The sequence below is a fragment of the Centruroides sculpturatus genome, unplaced genomic scaffold, assembly GCF_000671375.1.
Source record: "Centruroides sculpturatus isolate CEXI.00-Female unplaced genomic scaffold, Cexi_2.0 scaffold669, whole genome shotgun sequence".
Classification (NCBI taxonomy): domain Eukaryota; kingdom Metazoa; phylum Arthropoda; class Arachnida; order Scorpiones; family Buthidae; genus Centruroides; species Centruroides sculpturatus.
Genome location: NW_019384872.1, coordinates 317,844 through 344,256, shown reverse-complemented (window position 1 = coordinate 344,256; position 26,413 = coordinate 317,844). Strand labels below are relative to the sequence as shown.

The window sequence follows — 26,413 nt, the reverse complement described above, 5'->3', positions numbered from 1 at the left end:
AAAAATATATTTGTAAAATATATCTTTTACACTTAACTCTTGCACTCATATTGTTTATATTATTCCGGTAATGTTTCTTTTAAACATTCCTTCGTACTTCATTCATTTAAATGTAATTAAATTATTAATTAAAGANTCTACTTAACTCCATATAGGGTAAGTGTTTTTTTTTTTTTTAATTATTTTAATCTTATACAAAAATTAGATTTTTAAGAAGATTTAATTAGCGTTTTTTTAAGTTAAAAAGCAATTTGTTTTAAAATATATACACCATTGGATGGTATTGGATGTATTCGTGATGGTCTTGTTTATATAAGAATTTAAGAATTTTCACATATTTAATATAATATTTCTATCATTTTCAATATAGATTTATAATGTTTAGCATAAATATACAACGCTTATTTATATTAACGGCCTCAATTTTCTCTATTATTGTCAAGTCTGACCTGTAGTAGGAGGTCATCGGAGTGAATGAATGATAGGGAACGATACCTCAACCTATAATTGAACTCACGAGAAATCAGATTCAAATCCGGATTTCATAACAGTCGAAGAATATATCATGGTCATCTGGCCCATTATTAATTTCGTTTTGTTTTTAATATTCCTGTGGCGAAACAAGTAAAATCACTTACACAATATTTAAAGATTATCCTTGCAAGTATTAAAAGTAATTCTTACAATATTTATAAGTAATTTTATAGTATAAATATATATTTTCTTATTAGTATAACATAAATTGTAACTAAAGAGGTGCATCAATATTATTACACTGCAATATTTATTTCTAAAAGATTACAATAATGATAGGCTACATGATTAACAGTTAGATAATCTATCGTAGATTTTATGTCCAGTTAGCATTATTTTTATTATGAATATATTAAACATTATTTTATATATATTTTTTGCTAACAAATAAACATTTTTATGATTTAAAACTCCATATTTAATGTTTCTGTTACACAACAGATGGCAGTACGAGGATTTTACACTTACATAAGTAAACAAATTCAATAAGAAATGCTGTGATCTTATCACAGCAATAAAAGCGCATTAAATTCCATAAATTAACATAAAATTTCCTTCTCTTTGTGAATACGAAATCATTCTTTTAAATTAAGAATCAATCATTTTATACATACATTTTAAAAATCAATTTTTAGTTCAATATTTAGGCTATNAATAAATAATTTATTATATATTGAAATTGTTTCAGGCAAAATATCTGCCTCATTTTATTAATATATTCTATACAATATAAGTTACTAGTTACATTTATCCTCCTAATAAAAATAACGTTGTAAAGTAAGCTAATTTTTCACTTTTTATTGGACATCTTGAAGTGTATGACCTTTATAACATAGTTTGCATGCATAATATATTGCATTTTCATTTTATGAAAACTACAGAATATTGATTAAAATGTTTGTTAATTTATTAAATATGTTTAAGAATTCTTTTTAAACCCAAATTGTAAATAAGTGCAAAATTTATAAAGTTAGTTTTTTAATGATTTAATATATTTTTTTAAGATTATGCAATGCACTAAAGCAAAAAGTTATAATTTGTCCTTGAGATCATAGTTATTATTGATGGAACTCTGATAAAATTAATATAAGCAATTCGAATTGTTAAATAATGGATTACATTCAAAAATACAAGTTAAATATTTATAAAAATATTTCTGATTGTGAATATTTTAAAATTAAATACAGTACTTCAAAAACTATCTAAAATTACTTCTTTTTTTTTTATGCCCTTTGAACATGGATAAGTCTGAATTCATATAAAGTACCTAGCCTATATATATTATCAAGTTCTTGGAATTAACGATAAAAATTTTATTTATAGTCAAAATGTTGCTAAAATTAATATCCCGAAGGAAACTATTAACAAAAAATATATGTATAACATATAATATATCCATCATAAACTGTGAAATTTTTATAATAGAGTTTTGATGGATCAAGATGAACTGTAATTATTAAGCCAGTAAAATCCAAAAACAGTACTTCCGGACTTATGTTTAGCTTAAGGTTAACAAGTCAACCGAACCAATTTGCTTTTACAATTTTACTTCACTGCCTTTTTTTCCCTCTTACTAAATGGCTAGTGCATTTACTCCATATATAGTCTATAATCACACACAAAACAATTTATCCTCGGGTAAAATTCATGACCGAGCTTTCAACAAAACAATATACATTTTAAATTCATCAATGACCTTATCTGGATAAACTTTACAGAAAAAAAAAATTAACTTCCTCTTAATGTATGAGAAAAATTCTAGAATTTATTTTTTTGTATTAGATATTTTATAAACGTGCATTTGACACGGTAAGCGATTACATTTTTATTTGTTTATTTAAGAGGTAAGCAATCAAGGAAAATTGCATCATTATTTTATCGTCTAAATATTATATCGAAACGATTAAGCAATTGATTAAGCATTATCTAATATGTGGTAAGAACGAAGAGGGATTAGAAATGAAGCAAAAACTCCGTTTTCTCGATGTTTATGTTGAGATATTAAAAGTCAAAAAACTTGACATTTAAATAGTGGCGCGTTATCATATGGGCAAAAATGGCCCCAAAACAGTCTTTATAAGAAACTATTTCCCCGAAGAAAAATTCCTGAAGTCAATACTATACATGGGGCCCCCTAATTCAAATTTGCCCGGGCCCCATGAAACTATAATGCGCTACTGCATTCACAAAAATATGGAAAAGTTAAATTTTTCAGCTTTAAGCTATACTTATATCCTTTTTAAATACGCCAATTCAGAATTAATTTTTCGGTTAATTTAATTTAAAATAATATCTTCGAGTTCATAAATAAAGCAAAAATAAAAAAAAAGTATAATTAATTTGCTGAGATCCGCATTTTAACATGTAATCTATGGACATTTTAACATATCCTTATGTTATCGATCTTAATTTTAGATATATAAATCACATCTTTTCGTATGAAAAACTCGGTAATATGCACTTTTTTATGTACCCTTTTTTAAATCCCGTTTCGACTGATAGATCCGGAACCCGCAAAGTACCGTACATAATAAACAAAATTATTTAAATGCAAATACAATTTTTTAAATCGTACTAAGCCGAATAGTCGCTTTTTTTTTCTATGGTCCGTATAATCTGCTGAACAGATGATGTTCCCGTACTTCCGATCACGTGAATAAAATGGCTAGAAGCAATTGGAGGAGGAGGGGAAAAAAGTCGCTTCCTGTTTCCTGTCAGAATGACCTGCGCGCTACAAAGACAGCACTTCTCTTTATTGCTATAGAAGCATCAATAGCGAGCACATGGTACTGTACATCGCATCACTTATAATGGACCTTAAATAAGGCGAAATCATATATTTTATTTGCGTGACATAAAATATATGTAAAGATCTCATTCCCAAATAATGCTATATTTACGTTTGGTATTATTATCAGGTAAGTGTTTTTTTTTTTTTTAATTATTTTAATCTTATACAAAAATTAGATTTTTAAGAAGATTTAATTAGCGTTTTTTTAAGTTAAAAAGCAATTTGTTTTAAAATATATACACCATTGGATGGTATTGGATGTATTCGTGATGGTCTTGTTTATATAAGAATTTATTTATTTCGCTCGGTTGTCAGTCTGTTATAAAAGATTGACCATAAAGTCAGGTAAAAGTACCTGTGTAAGTGGAAATGTGACCTGTGTTGTAACAAATGTCAGTGACCCTGAACCACTTAATCTTATCTTTTGTGAGGTCAAGCGATTGTGACCGTGACTGAAGGTGGTGTAAAAAGGTTCAACAGATGAATTATGAATGAAACTAAAATTACATTTTCCTCTTCTATAATCATTATAGGGAAAGTACATGGTTTATTTATATTCTATCTTTATTCCTTACCGGAAAGAAAAATAATCTTTTCATTATCATCTTGATTTGGAACCGCTTTATTGATTCTATTTTAAACTTTGTTCATTAGATAAATGTACAAAAGTTAAATGAGAATTATCTTAATTTGTAATAATAATAAATTATTATCGAGATTAACAAGGTCAGTTTGAAGTTATTCCTAAAGTAACCCAAATTTTTTAAAATTTTATGACGCACTAAACAGGTCTGAGTATGTAACATCCTGTTCCAATTAATTCCCACAAAATGATTAGTAATATCCAACTATAAATTTGCATAGAAAATATTAACATTGAAAAAAAAAGGAACTCGACTCTTCAAACTGGTGTTGTAATTATTATTTTTAAAATTATTGACCCAGATAGTTGGGTGGGTCGGGTTATCAGATTTTGAGAAAAGATGGAATTCTTCTAGGTCAAACGGTCATTGATTGATAACAAAGCACAATATCAAGTGCGAAAGAGTTATCAGTTCGAAACGTATTCTTTTATCTTTCTATAATGCTTTCTTATTAAATGAGTTTTGGTGCCATCACTCATCAATAAGCATTCGGGTCTGAAAGAAAAATTAGAGCGAACCAAAACGGCGTGGATCCTGATTATCTAATTTTTTAAATTATTATTATTATAGCTACTGTTTACACAACGTTATCTTTCTACCAATATCCTCTGTTTAAAAATTTGGACGATGACGAGCCAAGCGATTATGAAGTTTGGAAAGCGATCTTCACCTCACTAGCTAGATGGCGGGAGATGAAGAAAAAAAAGGCACAAAGACCTCATCATCATATTCAAAGAAGATCAGAAGGACGAGTTTGTTATAGTAAAGTTGGATGCTTTCAAGATGACGGCGCGTTTGATTATTTAAATACTTTGCCTGCTTCACCTGACGTCGTTGGCACGAAATTTATACTCCATACTCGAAAAAATGCCATAGAAGGTGACTTACTTCACTATAATGACAGTTCTTCTTTATATTTTTCTCATTTCAACGGAAGTAACCCTATTAAGATAATTATACATGGATTTGGTAGCAGTTCGAGAAGAGCTTGGGTGAAACAGATGACCGAAGCTCTCCTGTTTGTTGTAAGTTAATTCGTAGTTGTAATTAGTAATAAATTACAATTAAATCGTTTTTATCGAGATATCCTGTTTCCTTACATGTTTATTAAGAGGAAAGCTGATGGTAAACATGCTACATCCACAGGAAGATGTAAATGTCATCGTGGTCGATTGGGAGAAAGGATGTGCCCTTCCAAACTACGTTCAAGCAGCAGCTAATTGTCAGTTGGTCGGCAAAGAAATTGCATTACTCATCAAGATGATTAATTACGAAAGAGGCACAACGAATCAAGACTATCACCTAATCGGATTCTCTTTGGGAGCTCACGTTGCAGGATTCGCAGGAAGAGAGTTGAAGCATCTCAAGAGGATCACTGGTACACTTCCAAAAACATATGAGAATTTGATATAATTAAAGACATTTTTCAGAAGTTTTAAATTAAGTTTTATTCTAGGGTTAGATCCTGCTTCACCCCTGTTTGAAGGGTATAGTGCAAAGGTGAGACTAGATCCATCCGATGCAGATTACATAGATGTAATTCACTCCAATGGAAATAGTTTCTTGAAAGGCGGTCTTGGTTCTTTCGAACCAATGGGGCATGCAGATTTCTACCCAAACGGCGGAAGAATACAAGTCGGTTGCAATAACATCTTTATTGGAGCCATATCTGATATTTTCTGTATGTTTATGACAAATAATTACGTTAAATTTTGCAATATGAAATGTAATTTCTTTATAACTTTTGTATAAATATTTGTAGATGGAAATTGGCAAAGTTTATGTAATCACAGAAGAGCTTTCCGTTTCTTCATCGATTCCATACTTCCTGGGTGTATTTTTACCGCATTTAACTGTGAAAGCTTCGAAAAATTTATTTCGGGTCAATGCATCCCTTGTTCCGGTGATGGATGTGGACAAATGGGATATCATGCAAAAGGAAGAGGAAAATTTTACCTTGTAACTAGAGAAACTGAACCATTTTGTGGTAAGTGAATAGCAAAATTCTAATTTTGCTTTATATACATTATTTATCGGCGTTTTTTTCATATACAGTAGAAATAAATTTCTAGATTTTTCAATCTTATAGATGAATATAGAATTTTGAATCTGGAAACTATAATTAATTTAAACTAGTAAATTTTATAAAACTTTCTAATTAAAAAAGTCTTCAGTTAAATATCTGACCATTTCCAGAATAGAAAAACTCATTTATAACAGATTAGAACGACATAAAAAGTAGTTAGGTTAAACATTTGTATTCTCCATTATGCTTATAATAAGGTTATAAATAGTCTAAGCAGTATAGATAGCATTTTCGCAACAACTTGTTATAATTATAACGTTATATTTTGAAAATGAAATTGTTGAACGATTTTCTAATATTAGAAAATCGCCTATTAAATACTGAACTATTTTTCAGTATTTAATAGACAAAATGTTATGCTTTAGTATTTGGCAATTCATTAAAGTTTACATTTTATCAAAAACATTTTCTGTTGGTTTGTCATATGCATTATAATAAACTATATATAATTTAAAGAAAATAAAATTTACTATATTATAAAAGGTATAGAATTATAAGTCACTATTATATGTAATGTATATATAATGTAGTTAAAAATTTATAACTTTCAGCCAATCAATATAAAGTATCTATGATGAATAGTCAAGGACAAGGCAAAACGTGGGGAAAGTTTGAAATTACTTTAATTTCTAAAGACAGCAGCAATGAAACTTTTGTTCTATCTCAGTAAGTAACCTCTTCATTTTTCACATCAGAATCAACTATGCCATTATTCATTTTTTATGGCTATTATTTCTGGTTTTTATTAAACGCAATAGGAAAAAACTTCTTTGATATTCAAAATTCATTTCTTTTATTTCGATCGATAGCAAGTAATTTTAAAGATTTACATAATCTTAGCGAATCCCAAGAAATAACGGATACCCAAGTGATACAAGGATTGATAGTAGCGCATCCGAAAATACGCAATTTAACTCAATTTACAATTAAATATACGAAGTATCGAGGATGGATATATAACGGATTAGACGAGTGGATGTTAGACAAAATATTGATTCATGACAGTTATGGACAGAAGTAAGTTGTGAATAAATTAATCTAGAATTAAATTTTTGCTACTGAATTTATCCTTCCTTTCTTTTTTCTAGATATTCTTATTGTGGACTCAGCACAATTATCAAAGATGGTGAATCAAAAACATTGCCACTGACAATGGATGACTGTCAATTGAAACCTCCTTTGGAAAGAACAGCCAGATTGATCTGGGAAGTTGTAAGCGATGCAGTTGTAAGTCCTCATCCGAGACCACCAACCGTTTTATGGAAGTTTATGCTGGACGAAAATGGAGAATGGCAAAAATTATGATTTTTATATATCCCATGAATGAGAAACTAATTAGAAAATGTGGTGATACAGATGCATATTTACATAGTTTTGCAATGTAGTAGGTTAAAGGTAGTATATATTAAGCATAAATGAAAAAATATGTAGTCTATAGTTTGTGTTTGAGGCTTATCGAAAGATAGGAATAATATAGGAAAATTATATTACAACACATCATAAGATTTATTTTTATAAAAATCTTTATTTATTATCACCGATAAAATTAAAAACGTTTGTATATATGATAATATTTATTACAGAGGACTTACATTGTAGAAAATACTCATGATAAAACTTAATGAAATTTCTGTGATGTAAGTACTTTCTATACTGTAAAGCAGGGGCCCCAAAGCTTTTTTGACTGTCGATCCCTTCAAGGATTCCTCGACATCCCTCTTCTTTTTTTTGATAACACAGTTAATAATAAATAAATAAACCTGGTGAGTCAGTATTAATCCATAGACCGTTTTCATATTTATTTACAGTGAAGGGTCTTTCATTGATCCCCGAAAATGCCTTATCGACCACTTTGGGGACCTCTGCTGTAAAATCGAGGCGACAATATCTATAGCGTACTATTTACCTGAAGTGAAACTTCGTTAAAGATTAAAATGTCTTTAACATTTAGCACAATTATTTGCCAAAGGCAATTTTATAGAATTTTCATTAGGCAAATTTCAAATTTGAGTTTCTTCAAAGAAACAGTCCTACACGAATTAATTTAATAGAAGTAAAGGACTCTAATTATTGCATTTAAAACTTGTTCATAGTTTCGAGATAAAATGTATTTTATCACAATGTGTTATTTCCTTATAGTTACATAACTATAAAAAATATATTTGTAAAATATATCTTTTACACTTAACTCTTGCACTCATATTGTTTATATTATTCCGGTAATGTTTCTTTTAAACATTCCTTCGTACTTCATTCATTTAAATGTAATTAAATTATTAATTAAAGAAAATAATTTACAATTCTTCATAGAAGATATCATTTGTGCAAATTAATATAAAAATTATCAATTTCTGTGAAAAAGTCATAAAGAATCATTTTAATAATTACTGTATTTTGAAGTTTTAATCTACGTAAATTTTTTAATTATATCTTTTTTTTAAATGTAAATAAAATCTTGAATAATAAATATTAATTAATGCGTTTAAATAAATTAATTCGAGTTTATTTTGTTAAATTTATGACGGAAATATTGTAGGTTATCGTTGAAAACTGTAACATTTTATAACAAACTTTTGTTTAATACTAAATCAAAATGTTTAGTCTACAGAAATGGCTCTTTTTGTGTATCAAAAACTGAGAAAAGTAAAAATGTTTTTGAAATAAGTGTCAAATTTTTTTAAAGAAAACTCGATTATCTTAAAAAAAAAATACTGTATTTATTTACTTTTATGTAACGGTTGGATTGTATGAGGTTCACCAGTGGCCAAATGGATGAACCACTAAACACTGGTCGTGGGTTCGTGCCTGACCAATGGACTGGCCAAGTGGAATTTTCTGGGTTTAATTTACTTCTCCAACAGATAAATAGGGGATAATTGTCTATAGAAAGCTTCAGGTGTCTATTGTTGCTGGGCATCTCGAATTTATTGTTAGTTGTACAAAAGTTCCTACAAAACACACAATTATTTATCCAGAAAAGGTCTTTGCCTCAATTTAAAAGAGCACATCAATCACATAAATTCGGATAAATCAAGAAATGAACAATAAAATAGTGAACGATTTTATTTACAAGCCGAAATACGCTTTATTAATTTATAAACCCGCATAAATTTGCAATAATCATTAATTTCTTCTTTAATAACTTCGAATTTGACTATTAGATTTTTTATTGAATTTCTTTGCTTCTATATACTGTATTTTACGCTCTTTATATTCATTTGCCAATTGAATATTTAAATTAATAATAATTATATTTGTGATAAAAATATAAAATATACAACGTATGTGTATGGGAATATACTCGAGATCTGTTATCAGATCAAATTCATTTTCTAGTAAGTAGACTGAATTTCTTGTAGTTTCTAAAAAATATATAAAATCTATATTTTATAACCGCTTGTTTAATTTCGAGTCAACTCTATTCTAATTTAGTTTTCAAAAAATGTCATAAAGTAGTATTTTATGAATATTCATAAAATGTACTCCTCTTCAATGTTATTGTAAACAGATATTTAGAAGTCTAACTGAAATCAAATGTGGTATGATGACATTTTAGAACACGTGGAAGGCATTTCCGAAAAAAAGTACCAAAACTCACCGCTCTGGCACTTTTGGCGTTGCAAGGAGCAAACACTATTTGTAGAAAGACCCTCATGCTCTGCAGAGATCTTATGCAGAGACCATGATCTCCATTCTGAAGGTGTAAAATCTAAAGGCGAGGAACAACGTGTTCAACGTCCACCCTAATTATTCCTCTGTGGTACTTCTCACGAGGGATGTGATACTGTGTTTTAAGGCCACCAAATTTTCTTCCGAATGTTCTGAAATTTCACTGTGCTAAATTTGGTTGCATTTGGACTGCTGAATGTCTCCCTAGACAGCGTTGAGTAGTGGTACACGATTCCGTGGTATGTCGAATGTATAACAGTTCTTATTCTCTATCTAAATAACTACATATGTCGAATCTTTTGGAAATTTTAACTTTGAAATTGTTAAATTGATTTAAGGGACGGATTTATGTTATTATAATACACACATATATATATACACTTTTTAGCTATCAAATTGCTTACAATATAAGTAAGTATATATAATAGTTGTGTTAGACCATTTAAGTAGATACGAATATATCTTAGTGGTTTGGATAATTTATGCCTTCTTGTTTTGTGTGCATATCAAATGAATTTAAATTTATTCTAAGTAAAAAATTTAATGAAATCATCACCTGAAAATAAATGAAAAATTCGTTACGTCTACTATTTGTTTCTTTAATAAATATAAAAATAAAAAAGGATAATCTAAAAAAATCCTTGTTGATCGTGATGCAATTTACATGTTTAAATTTCTTTATAGTTAAATTTATAATATAGTAATTAATAGATTTCTCCATTTAGTTACATGCTCTCGTGTCTTTACATATAGAAAAATTTACTTCTGTAATTACTGTAGAAAAATTATTTATGCTATTTCTACGATTCTTCCGTGAATTTATAAATTTCGCCTCTCTTGATCTGGATAAAGCGCAGTATTTAAAATTTACGAAGCTATAAACAGTAATTTTTTTATTTTTGATAATGTATTTATGTATAAAATATGTAAATAAATAAATATGTAGGCCTGTACAACAAAATTATCACATTATCAATTGTTAATTTTTCAGATTCATAAAAGTTAATAGTAAATATATAATGTTGATTTTATATAAGAATTTAAGAATTTTCACATTTTAATATTTCTATCATTTTCAATATAGATTTATAATGTTTAGCATAAATATACAACGCTTATTTATATTAACGGCCTCAATTTTCTCTATTATTGTCAAGTCTGACCTGTAGTAGGAGGTCATTGGAGTGAATGAATGATAGGGAACGATACCTCAACCTATAATTGAACTCACGAGAAATCAGATTCAAATCCGGATTTCATAACAGTCGAAGAATATATCATGGTCATCTGGCCCATTATTAATTTCGTTTTGTTTTTAATATTCCTGTGGCGAAACAAGTAAAATCACTTACACAATATTTAAAGATTATCCTTGCAAGTATTAAAAGTAATTCTTACAATATTTATAAGTAATTTTATAGTATAAATATATATTTTCTTATTAGTATAACATAAATTGTAACTAAAGAGGTGCATCAATATTATTACACTGCAATATTTATTTCTAAAAGATTACAATAATGATAGGCTACATGGACTGTCGATCCCTTCAAGGATTCCTCGACATCCCTCTTCTTTTTTTTGATAACACAGTTAATAATAAATAAATAAACCTGGTGAGTCAGTATTAATCCATAGACCGTTTTCATATTTATTTACAGTGAAGGGTCTTTCATTGATCCCCGAAAATGCCTTATCGACCACTTTGGGGACCTCTGCTNTATATATATATATATGAAATATGAAATGGGAATTCTAGATTCTGCAGAGATAATTAGAAAAAGGGGTAGGGCACCTAACCTACTTTTACTCGGTACGTTGAATTCATGCTAAATGGCTTCTCAGAATGAATTCTCAGGTGGGACAGGTGTATGTAAAACTAAACCTAAAGGCTATTATGTAATTAAAACTCACATAAAAACTTATTTATTTATAAAGATTTTATAAATTGAAAAATATTATAAATTATTAATATTATTAAATTATAATATATATTTAAATATATAGTAAAAAAAACTTGTCTAAACGGACTCACAACTAAACAGAAACCTATGAAAATGGAAAATAAATCTCGAAATTAACAATCTAAAATACTATTGTAAAACTGAAAACCCGTCTAAAATGAAAACAGAAAACCTGAATAAAGCGGAATTTTTTGGCGTAACAGCAGCTAAATTCCATTTGTATGTTCCGTTTTACACAGGTTTTACTGTATAAAAAATTAAAAAGTTTCTGATGCCATCACATGTAAAGAAATCATGTTCATGCTATCTTGAATATGGAATCTTCCGTTCAAAGCTTCATTAAATAGCGAGATATTCTGTTGCTTGTAAATATATAAATATTAAACTATAAAAAAGAGTTTTCAATGTTATTATAAAAAGAGTATAGAGTTTTTAATGTTATTTTACTTTAGAAATGCTTTGTAATGTATAAATGAATAGTTGATTGAATATATACAGTCGAACCTTCAACAACGACCACCTCTAAACGGCGGTCTTTTTAGAAATGCATACAAAATAACCTCCTAATAACGGCCATTTTTTTGTTCTCGTCAGTGGCCGCAATATAGAGGTTTGTCTGTATTTTCATATTTTCATATTTAATTTCTTATTAATATGTATACCACAAGGTATTATACTTGAATAGTCTACTGTATATCTTATTGTAAATCCTGTATGTTATTATGTTACTGTTTATTGCGTTATGTAAAACAGTATTTATATTATTTTCCTTTGTATTACTTCAACTGACTATAATGTTTTGTGTGCTATTGATTTGTACTGTTAATATGTAAATAATTCCTATGTATACTTATCTGGTAATGCACCTAGCGGGCCAGATATGTGCGTATGCACTTTAAATAAAGACTGACTGACTGTATTTTCATATTATAAAATAGGTTTTTTTTTTCTGTACATAGCATTGAACATACGTTTGTATCTTCTATTTTTAATTGTATACTTTAATTATAGTCGTCTATTGTCTTAAAGCTTTCAATTTGCATATGTTATGACGTCTTCTATACTTCCATATCAATATGAAATGCAGATCTTAAAGCGTGATTTCTATTTTCTTCTTTCATCATCGTGAAGAAATTGGAAAAATTGCCCTTAATTTTCATAAATTTTATAGAAACCACAATAAAAGTTGATCTACCCTATATTAAATATTTATTATACTAATATTTAGAATTATTATGCAGAAAAATGTTAACTTTTTTCATCTTATTATTTAAAATATTCACACTTGCGTAGTAGCCTAAAAAGCTGTAGATTATAACAGCACTCTATAAATAGATTAAAACTGTAATGTTTATAAAATTTTTGAAGTTATTTGCTTTAAAAATTTGACAGATCGAACTTGTTAAATGCTCTATAAAGTTTTTTTTTTTAAAATTACAGGAAAATTAACTTTAAAACTAATGATTTCAAACATATAGACCGTCACTTTACGCAACATTCACGCTGATATTATTCCATTTATACAGGATTAACGAGTAATGGGATAAGGCAATACAAAACATGGGCGATCTGGATGCTTCTCTGGATTTTCTATGGGAAACTGGCCCCTATTTATTTATGTTAGAAACGTGTCAGTCGGTTGGTGAGGTACGAACCCGCGACCAATTAACAGTATTCAATGATTTTTATCCACTCGGGCACTGGTGGACATTCTATTAATACAGTAGAGTAAAATGAATGCAGACCTAATCCTGTATACCTAATTATATACGTAGATTATAAATCAAAATTAAAACATCTAATGAAGCAAACTAATTAATAATTGAGATAAAGGCTCAATTATTAATTAAGGTTCACTCAAAACTCACAGAACTTATGTTAAAGGATATACTGTATATATATATATATACATATATATTGTGTATAAATTTAAAAATCGTTTTAATTAAATACGGATAATTCTCTTGTAAATATTCTACGTTATATTATAAAATATTAAACAATAATTCTGGACGCCATTTAGAAAAATCACATGCAAATGACATAAATTTCATTTTATTCTAAGACTAATGAATTCTCCAACAGACAAATTATAATCTTTTATCAAACAAAATGATTGAAGCACTTACAATATCAATTTAGTACATTCAAGCATATAAGAATTTATATTAAATACTATAATATTCAAATTCCTCAAATCATATGTAGAAAGAGGAAATCTGTGTCCTAAAATAAATAAGTATTCTTTGCATTTATCACTAACATCTGCATACGAGATACATTTTACGATATCTTAGCATATATATAAAGTTAATTTCCTATAAAATTAGCTTAAAAATAATATAAAATTTGTTATTCAGGTTACTTTTAAGGTATTATTTTTCAGAATTTCATATTTAAAATGCTACTCAGAATGCAAAATCTGAAAATGTTAACTTTTCAAATTTAAATACTGTATTTTCAATTGAACTATACAATAAAGTACAATATGATATGAAATTTAAATTCCAGAACTTATTAAAATTGATTTAAACTATATAAAATGGAATATTTTAATACAGCTTTACTAATTATACAATATAAAATAGTTATAAACACATATTTTGTTAATATTTTAAAGACTTTTAGTAAGTTTTACCGAATATTATATATATCTTATCCTAAAATGTGCACACATGTATATATATATATATATATATATATATGAAATATGAAATGGGAATTCTAGATTCTGCAGAGATAATTAGAAAAAGGGGTAGGGCACCTAACCTACTTTTACTCGGTACGTTGAATTCATGCTAAATGGCTTCTCAGAATGAATTCTCAGGTGGGACAGGTGTATGTAAAACTAAACCTAAGATGGTGTGAGTATCTAGATGGAACAGGTGTTTACTCAGCTAAATAACGTATAAACAATATTAAGTAACGAGAGAAAGCCATAATTTAAAAGCTATATTAACAGATGAAAAGGATAAGTGATGAAGGAAAAAAGTCAATATTTTAAGCCGTTCTCTTGAAACCTTGTAGACCTTGATAACTTGGATCATGCATAAAACTATGTTCTAATCATACTGCATAATGAATTGTTTTTTAAATAAAATTAAATCAATGATTATACAATTAAATTGAGTGATCACAAATATAATTTTTTTTCTTTTTTTATTTCATTGAAAAGAATTGAAATATTTTCCTCATACCTTATCATTAAAAGATATTAAATAATTAATTTTAAATTAATTATTTATAAATAACTTTACAATTATTTTATTTATGTACATAAATAATACTAAATTACATATTATCAGGAATTATCTTTTATTTTTCAATAAAATAATATGTGTGTATATATAGCTCAAAATGAAGATAAATTATCTATTAATGCTCTTAAAAATTATTTTTAGTTTTTGAATTTTTTAAACAAGGTCGAAGAAACATTCGTTCTCCTTTTATTTTATTTTATCTCATCCCTCATCCTTTAGTTTTCGTTATAAGTACTCGCATATATTGTTAGAATATACTTTTTTTTTTGGTTATGCGAAAATTATTGACCCGTTTCTTTATGAAATAAGGATTTATAGGTTTTAATCAGGCGTTAAAGAAGATAAAAGCACTAGGAAAAAACTTGCTTGGAATAATTCGTAAAAACAAAAAAATTTTTTTCAACTTATACGGAATTATGACAATTAAACAGCACCAATTACAAACAGTTTAAATATTTACTCGAAGTATTGACGTTTATATTGATCTATGAAGCAAGACATAGTTTAATCTATTGAAGAATATGGCGAAGAGTTCGTGGTATTCGGAATATAATGCGCACCTGAAACGTAACTCACTTCTGTAACGTTCAGCAAAGTAAACCAAATGATAATTTCGGGGTATTAAAATACACTTTGAAATCTATTAACTGGAAATAAATGGTACGTACTGATCAGGAAATACTTTAGAAATCTCCAAACAACAAATTACGATCTTCTTTCAGCCATGCTTGTTCATTTTGCTCAACGACCGTGCAAACTATGTTTCCTCGTGTTTAATATAAATAGTAAACATTATTGATCCTATAAAAATACTTTAAACTTGAAGATAAAAGAGTGAATAACCGTTTAAACTAGGTCAATAATAGAATAAGGAGATGAAAATAAATATGATAATGACTGCATTTTTGTACCTTTTAATTAAACTTAAAAACCTATTTAAGTACTTTCTTTTTAAGTTGACTTTTTACATGACGGATGAGGAAATTGTCTGGTGTTTACTAATTAACTTAAGGCTTTTTTAAATGTTATTTTTAGGGGTGTAAGATTTATTACAGAGTTTGACTAATAAAACAGCTCTTGTTATCTTAAAACAAACAAAATTTTAGATACAGGTGACAATATTCGAGGTCAAAACGCGTTTAAAAAATAATGTTTATTATTATATAATTATGTAAATGACAAAAAATTGTAAACTGAAATAAAAATTTCTCTTCCTTTTACTTTAATTAGTTTTTTTTACCCCTTTAATCGTCGGGGAAAATAATCCTTACGATAATTTAAAGCGAAACTCGATTCCTATTGGTCGGTTTGAAATGTATATTGAGCATTTGCATGACGATTATTACCCGTTTTACCACTTAAAAAGTAAAAATCGTGTCTAAATATACGTCGTGTGTTACGATTAACAAATGTAATGAATAAGCACAGAGAAAGAGAGAGAGATATGTAACTGCTGACGTCCTCCAAAATTTGCATAGAGTAGTAGGCAGGTTACCGTGAACGAGTAGGTACAGGTAGGTAGACAGGCAGGGAGAGCCAGCCAAACAAGTACATAGATGACGTTGTAGCAGGTGGAACGGCTTTCTGTGCAGGGGCGCTGTGCAACTCATAAGATGGCTTCCAGTGTATGTCGATAGTCGAGCCGAGTGTAAGCGGCGAAAATGCAAAGCGTTAACAACAACCACGAGATGAATCGCTACGAAAACAACTGTCTGCGTTGTGGACAGACTGTTTATCAAGTCGATAAAGTGGGACCTTTAAAAGATTTTTCGTTCTTTCATCACGGTTGTTTTAAGTGCTCGATATGCGGTACAAAACTGACTTTGAAAACTTATTACAACAATCAACAGAGTCAAGGTGACAAAGAAGTGTATTGCCAGAGCCACGTGCCCAAAACGGGACCCGGACACCTCGATGGTATGTCGGTCGGGATCAAAGCTGCCCTCAGTGTGCCTAAAATGAATCATTTGGTCAACGACCAGATACGAGGGTCTGGTAAGGGGACATTCGATGCGGATGCCTTGGGCATAAAAAGTGCCTTGACCTCCCCCAAACCTCATGAACATGATTGCCGACATAGAGAAAATTTAGCTGGTAGGTTCGATGCTAGTGCTTTACACATAGCTCACGGTCTCAATGCTACCAAAGTGCAAAGAGGTTACAGATACGCCGTTTATGAACAACGAATGGATGAATACATGGTAAGTTCTCGATAATATATTTATCATATTTAACCTTTGAACTATTTGCCTATCGTTGACAAAGATACCTCGATCTGTCATCTTACAAACAAATCCTAATTAGATTATTCAGTTTCAGTAAGCTTACAGAATACAATTTTATTTCATTCTTTAATAAAATTAATTAATTTGTAAGTTTTTAAAACATAATTTGTAATTCTCTAATCAGATTTAATATTTAGTTGATCGTTATTTATTCTGTGTCGTGTATCTATTATAAAGGAAATGTAAACATATCTTTTTAATTGATTTTAATAATTTAATTTGAATATTTACCACTTGATCATAATCAATATCCAATTAATTATAATCACTTAATGAGTAATTATTATTTTTTCCAAGAATCTTCTTAAAGACAGGAGTGTATAGAGTTTACCAATTCCAATATTTGATGATTACCTAAGACTGTGACAAAATATTTACTTTAACTTCACTTTTTAATCTATAAAGTATATGATTAATTCAATTCTAAATCCGATTAGGTCTATTTGATTAGATATTACACATTCTAAATTAATCCTATCATTAATTTATGTATTAACCTCCTTGAAGAGCCTTATAATAGACTTAATCCTAAAGTTACATTATAATTAGTAGACTGAATTAAAATGTATACTGAATATAAAATAATTTACTTATAAGATTAATTATCATAATAATAGATAGAGCTACTAACTCGAAACTTTTTTTTCTAATTATTACAATTTTATACTGTGTGATAGAACAATTAAAACTGTCAAGTTACTGATTAGTGAACTCGTAATTAATTCTACTTCACTAACCCCGAATCCAATTTATTCAAACTTGAAGAAAAAAAAAAAAGATGGCGATAGCATCAGAGGGCAAATATCAGTTAATTAGTTGACTTTTGATTCCTTAAAAAAAATCTCTAGATTTGGTCATTTGAAAGTTAGGTCATCGGAAAGAAAAACTAAAAGTAGAATACACTCACGCTGAACAGATTCAACGAAACGTATTCGTTAATTAAGAATAAAAATCTCTAAAATATTCACGAAGTAACTAAGCAATTGATCCGTTAATACATAAATTTATGTTTTAATATTCAAATTTTAAAAAAATATAACACGAATTTCATCTTAATACACGTGTTATCTAATTGCAAAGGTCGTCCAGATAAGGAATATTTGGGCTGTTAAGAAATCGTGTCGTAATCCTCATAATTTACACACCTACGTATAGTAAAGTTTGAGTTTTGAAAGTTAAAAAAAAAATGTCCCTCTAGCAAACGATTCCCTAACTGTCAGCACAGGAAGTATGGATGATTGCTCAGTGGGTTGTGCCCTCCCTCATCTGCTATTGTGTCACTGTCTGTCTGCCGAGCAACGTGTTACAGGTAACAACCTCGTTACGTAGAAACGATCCCTTAACCATTGGTTATCTCCAATTAATGCCGTACTATTGCCAGAAACTAGACACTTTCGGGATGGTAAACACACTCGATATGCATAAATGATTATAAAATACGCATGCGTAACGACCCGATCTACAACTTCCTGAATATGAACCTGTCAATTCCTTTTCGATGACGTCATAGCCGAAAGTTTTTACTCTCGAACCGTTTTTTTATATCATTAAGAGACGAAAATTGGATGAATCTCTTCGGAGTTAACGATAAATTACTAAGATGGGACCTCTGTTTTTTTTTCTTAATTGTATAATTGTATTAAACAATACGAAATCCTTGACCTAAATTGGCATTGACCTTTTTCTATTAGGTCTCGAACGATCGCTATTCGTGTTTTCTATCGATTCTTTTTTTTTTCACGTCCTGAATAATTTCGTGACATGACGTCACGCTATGTAGGTTCACGTGACCTAAATCTATTCACTCTTGTCTGGTTACGTTCGTACAGGAGATAGTACGGTTTTTTTAACGCTTAAAAAAAAGCAACTTTTTTCGCTTTTTATACGAGAAAATCGCATAATTAAATAAGGTTAAAATGCGGCGAAAAAATCTTAATAATTCACAAACCCAGATATAATGATTTTTGGAATGCAGTTAATCAATTTTTGGGTCGTTAATGTAGATATTTTTTAATGTTATATTTTAAAAATAACAAAGAGAATAAAAAATACCAGTAAGTTATAGAACAGCTTGCGGTTGTCATGGATCATAAGATCTCCTAACGAGGACAGGTGATTTAGTAGTTTTTATATGACGTCTTAAAGCTCATAGTGCCTGTCACCGGACGAAACTGGTAATTCGTCAACAGCAAAGTCTATGGAATAAAATTTATTTGTCAGCTTATATCCGTTTTCTGTCAATATTCATTTCTATTTCGGTTCAAATTCACGCCTCTTGATATTTTGACGGTTTAATCGCGGAATGGTTACGCGATTGCCAGTTTGCTAATCACGCGATTCTCGAGTATCACATGATCGATTGTGCGATTAAAAGTGGAAAGAAAAACGATCATCCTGCCTAGAAAAGCCACTTATATTTTAAAAGATGTCGTGCTTTATTATAATCGGTTCTGAAGTGTAGACTCTTAGCAACAAGAAAAAAAATTATATATTAATATCTATGATCTACAAAGATGAAGAGAATTCTAGAAGAGGGTTGTGTATAAAAATGCCTAGAGATATTCGAAACATACCTACACTTCACGCTGTTGATTCTTTGGCAAACTTGTTAGAGGCGTGACAAATTCCAACAATAATTAATATATAATTTTTTTTCTACGGGAGTATGAGCCAGGTGAAAGGAATTATTTTGACCTTGTAGGTCCACTTTAGTGTAGGATGACGCGGAAAAATACACCTTTTGGACGTGGGTTCACTTCGGTGAAGGTCGTTTTGAAAGAAGAGGCACATCCAGTTGGATCGGGACCAAAAAAGAAAAAATGTGTATGATTTATGTACAAGCTACCGTAAACAACTATTATTCAAATCGTGATATACTACACTCGAAACTGATCTTGATCACGACACTATTCAGGAAGGAGTAGAAGGAATATGTGCCTTTCCTTAATCAAAAATATATGTACAAAAGTATTTAGATTTGCGCACAAATAAAATCTACGTGTAAATTTATTCGCGACACCCCTAACGATAGTGTCTGTATATTTCACTGATCTTGATAACAGTATATGAGAGTAAGATCATTTCTATGGATATGAAGAGTCAGTTTATCAGTCTATTGTGAATTTAAAATCATTAATTAGCATTAAAATGCCGTGATATGGAAATAATAAAAAAAAGGTTATTGTCCTGAAAGGTATCAGACAATATCGTAGCTGTAAATCTCCACACATTACTTGTTTTTATAGACTAATTATTAAAGTAGGTCAGTTGCGAATCAAAATATTTACTTTCTTATTTTAAATCTTAAAAAAAAATATATATATATATATATATATATATTCGAGAAAGGAATTTACAATAGATATTGTCAGAAAAATATTCGTATATTTTTATTTTATGAAAGAATTTATTTTGTTTTCAAGGTGAAACTTGAATGCAAAATAATTTCCATATGGCACGTGAATTTTATTCTTACAATTACATATTCTTCCTATACAGTACATAAACAGTTTTTATTTTAAAATAGGATGATACGAACATTTTATCAGATTGTTTTGATAATTAAAACAGCAGGATCTCATTAACTACTATTAAAATGTCTTACTATCACGATATGATAAAATTGATAATTGTAGATGCTAAACAAGAGACTAAAAAAATACTCAATTTTAATTTTTAAAAAGTTTGCTTAATAGTTTCGTATAAAAGAATATAGAGAGATTAATTAATTTTCTTACACGATAGGACGAAATAATGAATATTTATACGCTTTAATTTACATATCAGATATTATAAGGCATAACTTTATCTCACCCTCAGAAATTCATTCTTAATATTAGAAAGGAAGAAGTTAACAGGTACACTAGCAAGGACACTCCATTGAGTTTTCACCTGTTCATAGATTCGTAATTATCTAATCGTGAATAATTTCATCACGTTTTCATATAAGTCGGCGTAAACATTAGATAAGAATTCTTCTAGATGCTAAGATTTGGGTCGTAGGTGGCATCTGGTAGAATAAATAGTATTGGGTCACGACCGAATTTCCTTCTAGAACTTTTATTCCTTTTATGTATCGTGTCTTAAGTTGCACAATTCTGTATTATCTGTGTTAATTATTTTTCAAATCTCTATAGAAAAATAAATATTTTTCGTACCGAAGATTGATTTCTTTATTATAAAGATATCCTTTTTGCATTGTGTTAGGTCTTGTAGCGTATCGTGATCCGTCAATATTGTTTTTAAACATCCTCTATGAGATGAAATATTAAACACGATATTTGGATATTTCTGATGAGGAAATCAACCGAATGGAACGTGAAAGATTAACTGTCTGGAACATACATTAACTTCTTTTTTAATCGTGTCATCTTTGCAGGATACGGAAACACAAAGAAAGCTAGAAATGAGACATAGAGCAGAAGAAGATGCATTATATCGGCAATTTGCTAAGAAACGTGTCGAAGAAGAAATCCACATTAGCCAATTAATAAAAGTAACGCTTAACAACTTTTTTTCTTTATTCTATTGGAAACAAAAGTTATTTAAAGTTAATTTTTTTATGATAGGAAGAATGGGAGAAAGAATTAGAAAAACTTACTAGTAGATTCCACCAAGAAATGCGTATTAAGAAGAGAAAAATCAGTACCGAAGAGGAGAAAGCTTTGACTATTAAACATCAGAAAGAAAGAGATGCTCTAGAAAAGAATATGACGATCAAATTAGATAGGAAAAAAGAATCTCTCACTAGAAAATTGTTAGAACAAGAAAGGGCAGCTACTGCGGAATTAGTGGAAAAACATAGTAGAGAAATGATGAATCTCATTAACGAAAAAAGACAAGAATTTACTGTGGTTAGTAAATAATGTATACTTTTAAAATTCATTTCATTTATCGCTACAGAAATGCAAATTTCCTTTCCTTTAGAATCAAACATCTAATGATAGAGACGGGTATTATGCTGAAGAATTAGTTCCTTATCCCACTCATCCACCTCCTCCTGGGCCTCCACAAATGTACAAAATAGATATCTATAGTGATCCGAGTATATTTTCCGATCTAGATCAAATAGCTATCAATGTAAGTAATTGCTCGAGTTTTAATTATTTTTTCTTCTGCTCTCCATTATACTAATTAAACAGATTTGTAACAGGTAGCGAAAGAAGATCAACAGACATTCACAGACTTGGTTAGACTCTTAATTGGCAGCTGCATTAATGATGTAGAAAAAGCCAGGTAAAGTATACTCGTTCACTAGTCAATAAAGGAATAGGTGTCTTTTACTAGTTATGTTTTTTATAATAGGAAACCGAGAAATGGGATAAATTACCTTGAATACCATTTGTAATTCTTTGAAACGTAAAAAATTCAAATTCGTTGTTTGTCATTAACAAAACTAGTTCAGGACATCAAATTTCCATTATTGCCTTAGAATTTCATACCACTTTCGTCGCTATACTTTCTATCTTTGCAATAATGATCTGAAATGTAATTGAATCAGTCATTTTAGAAAATTTTTTCCTATAGAAGGAAAAAAAACAAAAAAAAGAAGTTAATATAATCTCAACGAGACAATCTTACTGTGTTTGATTCAGCTGAATATTCTTAATTTATCTTTAACGCAAGAATACCTTATTTTTGAAAATTTATGCAATATTTTGGTTAAATTTATTGTTCAAACCAAAGCCTGATTTGGGCATTTCGAGGCCCTAAGCCGAACTTTGAGGCCCCTTATCAATCCTTTATAATTTTAGAAGTCGATCATAAAAAGAAAATAATTAACAAACATATTAATTAAATATTACATAAAATAAAAGTAAAGTATATTTTATCGATTTGTAAAAAAAAAAATTTGATTTCAATTTTCTTTCTTTGTAGAAATTTTTGAGGCCTCTTGGAACTCGAGGCCCTAAGCTACAGCTTACTTGTAAATACAGCCCTGGTTCAAACCTACGTTTTGATTTTATAATGACTTCATATTGAATATTAAAATGATCAATAAAATGACATTTTAGTCCTTGGTATTAATAATAGTCTTTAACTTCTTTTTATAGAACAATTTTCCGCTGGATAACAGTTAAGAATCTGAACACTATGCAGTTTGATGATAATGTAAATGCCGACACACCCATGGGTATTTTAAGAGGCATTAAACATGGAACCGAAAGTTATCATGTGCTATTTAAACGTCTTTGCAGGTAATTAAACAATTAAATTTAATAATTTTCCAGAATTTTCCATCGATAAATATCAATGGTTCTATTGTTTTGCCTATCTATCAATCAATCTTTCACCTTGTGAAATAGGTTAAACAGTAAGATTCGATCTATAATCAAACTAATTTAAAACTATATTTATAACACTGAAGGTTAGTATAACAAATGTAATTCTTTTTAACAGCTATGCTGGTTTGCATTGTGTGGTAATCAAAGGTTATTCTAAAAGTGCGGGTTATCAACCAGGTGTAAGGTTTGAAGACAATCGCTTCAGGAACTCTTGGAATGCCGTATACGTTGCTGGTGCTTGGAGGTTCGTACAATGTAACTGGGGTGCAAGACATCTTGTAAATGCTAAAGAAATTCCTAAGCCGGGAAACAAGGGAAAATCTGATAGTTTGAGATACGAGTATGACGATCATTATTTTTTGACTGATCCTAAAGAATTCATTTACGAGTTTTTCCCCTTGCAACCTGAATGGCAACTGTTAAGACATTCCATATCCCTCCGAGATTTTGAGGAACTACCATTTGTCAGATCGCTCTTTTTTAGATACGGTTTATATTTCCCAGACGAAGAAACGAAAGCAGTTTTATATACGGATAGTACGGGTGCCGCCACAGTTAGAATAGGCATACCAACCAATATGGCGTCCAGCCTCATCTTTCATTACAACTTGAAATTTTACGATAGTGATATTGATAATTTCGATGGAGTTAGCCTTAAAAGATTTGTCATGCAATCTGTCGTCTCCAGCACTGTTACATTTCGTGTTCACGCTCCTTGCAGTGGCGCTTTGCTCTTGGATATATTTGCCAATGCAGTTACGCCTAGAGAATATCTGACGGGGGAACCCATGAAATTCAAAAGTGTTTGTAAGTTTAAAATCATCTGTAAAGATCTACAGACTGTAATGGTACCTCTTCCTGATTGTGCTAGTGGCGAATGGGGTCCAACTAAAGCTACCAGATTATTTGGTATGATACCCCTGACTCACGAAGATGCTCTGATATTCTCCAGTCGCGAACTGGTGGTTCAGTTTAGAATGACCAGACCTCTTACTGATTTTATGGCTACTTTACATAAAAACGGAGTGGAAGAGAAGAAACTTTCTAAGCACGTAACGCATTCCACAGACGACGACGATGTGGTGACATTTTACATCACGTTACCGGAAGAAGGACAATACGGGATGGACATTTACACTAGAGAAGTAGATGTAGATCAGGACGGACTGGATAAACACCTCTTGACTCATTGCTGTAAATATTTAATTAATTGTACTAAGAGGTCGTAAGCCACCTTTAAAATTAAATCAGTCTCACCTTAATAATAATAATAATGAAATTGTAAAATGATGATATTTGTATAGTTTGTGATCTGTTGTTATACGTATAACATATTCTTTTGAAGAATGATGATCGAGAGAGCAATTCTTTAATATATTTTTGATATTTAGAAACTTTATACGTGTTTTTATTTTTATATTCGATACTTTTATATTGGTTATTGGAGTTTGCTGATAATTTTTTTTTATTATCAGAATTGTTCTGATAATTACTCTATTGTAATGAAATTCGAAATTGTTGTTAACTGCTTTAACTAATGTTAAAAATATCTATATGATTTTTAAAGTCAGAATAAAAATGTTTTTGATAGTTTTTGATGTATTTTAAGCGTTGATATTCTCTTTTACATCTTAATTATCACCTTTATAGCTTATTATTTGGCTAATTTTACCATCTGCTTTAAAATATAGCCTAAATAAAAAAAACCTAATTCATTCATAATTTGTTTACAGTATTTTACATCTAATCAAACGACATTTTTTATAGGAGATTTGGCAAATATATTTGAATCTATGCCAAAAATGCTAATAAATAATGAAGAAAAATTGCGTTATGCAACAAAGTATAATAGTTTTTTTTTTTTAATTCCATTTTAAACGTCCGTTTTATTTTCCTAGACTAATCCTATTTAAGCACTTATTTTAAAATACTCATTTTAATTAAAACATTTCTTAAAATATAAATTTAAGCTGTGATATTTCAAGAGAGAACCATAACATCTGGCAATAACGATACAATAGAAGGCATCTACTGGTACGGTGTATCACATTACCCTGTGTATCATATTATACTGAAACTTCAGAAAAATAAATCATGAATTTTTAAGCAAATCAAAATATTTAAACCTTTCAAAAAAATTATAAAAATTTGCGAATGAGTAGATTATATCTATATAAAAATTTACTTCGAAAACTGAATAAATATTTATTAATCAGAATATTTTTAAAAATTATTCCACGGTTGTTTATTAAGCGAGGCTTGAAATAATATTTAAAAATGACACGTGAAGTCAATAAACAGTATAAATTATACATATTTGCTAATGTGAAATTCTTAATTGGAATTTTCCTACATATTCGATGCTCGTCGTAAGATTTTTCTCTCTATAAATTACAAAAAGATATAAATCTAATTGCTTGAAGAATATTTTGATCGAAATTTTAATGTTTTAGATAAAAATCGAATAGAAAAATATAGTAAAAAATGTTTAGGACGTCGTGCATAAGATTTAGGATCTTTCAGTTTTTACGTTGCATTTTTACGAATTTAAATATAATCTAAAATTCAATTTATAAAATAAATTCTGTTTAAACAGGTTGATAAAAATCCACACCAAATTATGAGTATTTTAATGGTGTATTTTCCATAATAACACAATTATCGCAGAAGTATTAAGTGTAAGCCTATTCATTTCCAAATATTACTTTGACGTCATTTTCGCACCTCCCAGTATATTTTATTTGGCATAAAAATAACGTCATTATCGTTGCAATTGACTAATCTTTAAATTTAATGATGTTTAAGTGTTAAAATTTTATTTTATACTCGCCATAAAAATTTATAGCTACACCGAAACAGTTATTTCTTTTTCGAATTTAAAAGCTAGAAGACAGAA

The 26,413-nt window shown here is 29.2% G+C and overlaps 2 protein-coding genes across 2 annotated transcripts; both read left to right on the top strand.

Annotated features, from left to right (window-relative positions):
- Positions 1 to 3,343: 3,343 nt before the first annotated feature.
- Positions 3,344 to 7,360, top strand: LOC111630904 (pancreatic triacylglycerol lipase-like). The gene is made up of 8 exons (XM_023375064.1): positions 3,344 to 3,452; positions 4,540 to 4,994; positions 5,116 to 5,347; positions 5,426 to 5,650; positions 5,732 to 5,956; positions 6,607 to 6,721; positions 6,896 to 7,072; positions 7,144 to 7,360. Exons 1-8 carry the CDS (start codon positions 3,422 to 3,424, stop codon positions 7,358 to 7,360), a joined length of 1,677 nt encoding a protein of 558 aa, XP_023230832.1. The 5' UTR covers positions 3,344 to 3,421.
- Positions 7,361 to 16,359: 8,999 nt separating this feature from the next.
- On the top strand, positions 16,360 to 24,972 carry LOC111630911 (hillarin-like). Its single transcript, XM_023375072.1, has 7 exons — positions 16,360 to 17,149; positions 21,612 to 21,728; positions 21,802 to 22,086; positions 22,160 to 22,312; positions 22,386 to 22,468; positions 23,287 to 23,430; positions 23,633 to 24,972. Exons 1-7 carry the CDS (start codon positions 16,610 to 16,612, stop codon positions 24,744 to 24,746), a joined length of 2,436 nt encoding a protein of 811 aa, XP_023230840.1. The 5' UTR covers positions 16,360 to 16,609; the 3' UTR covers positions 24,747 to 24,972.
- Positions 24,973 to 26,413: the final 1,441 nt, after the last annotated feature.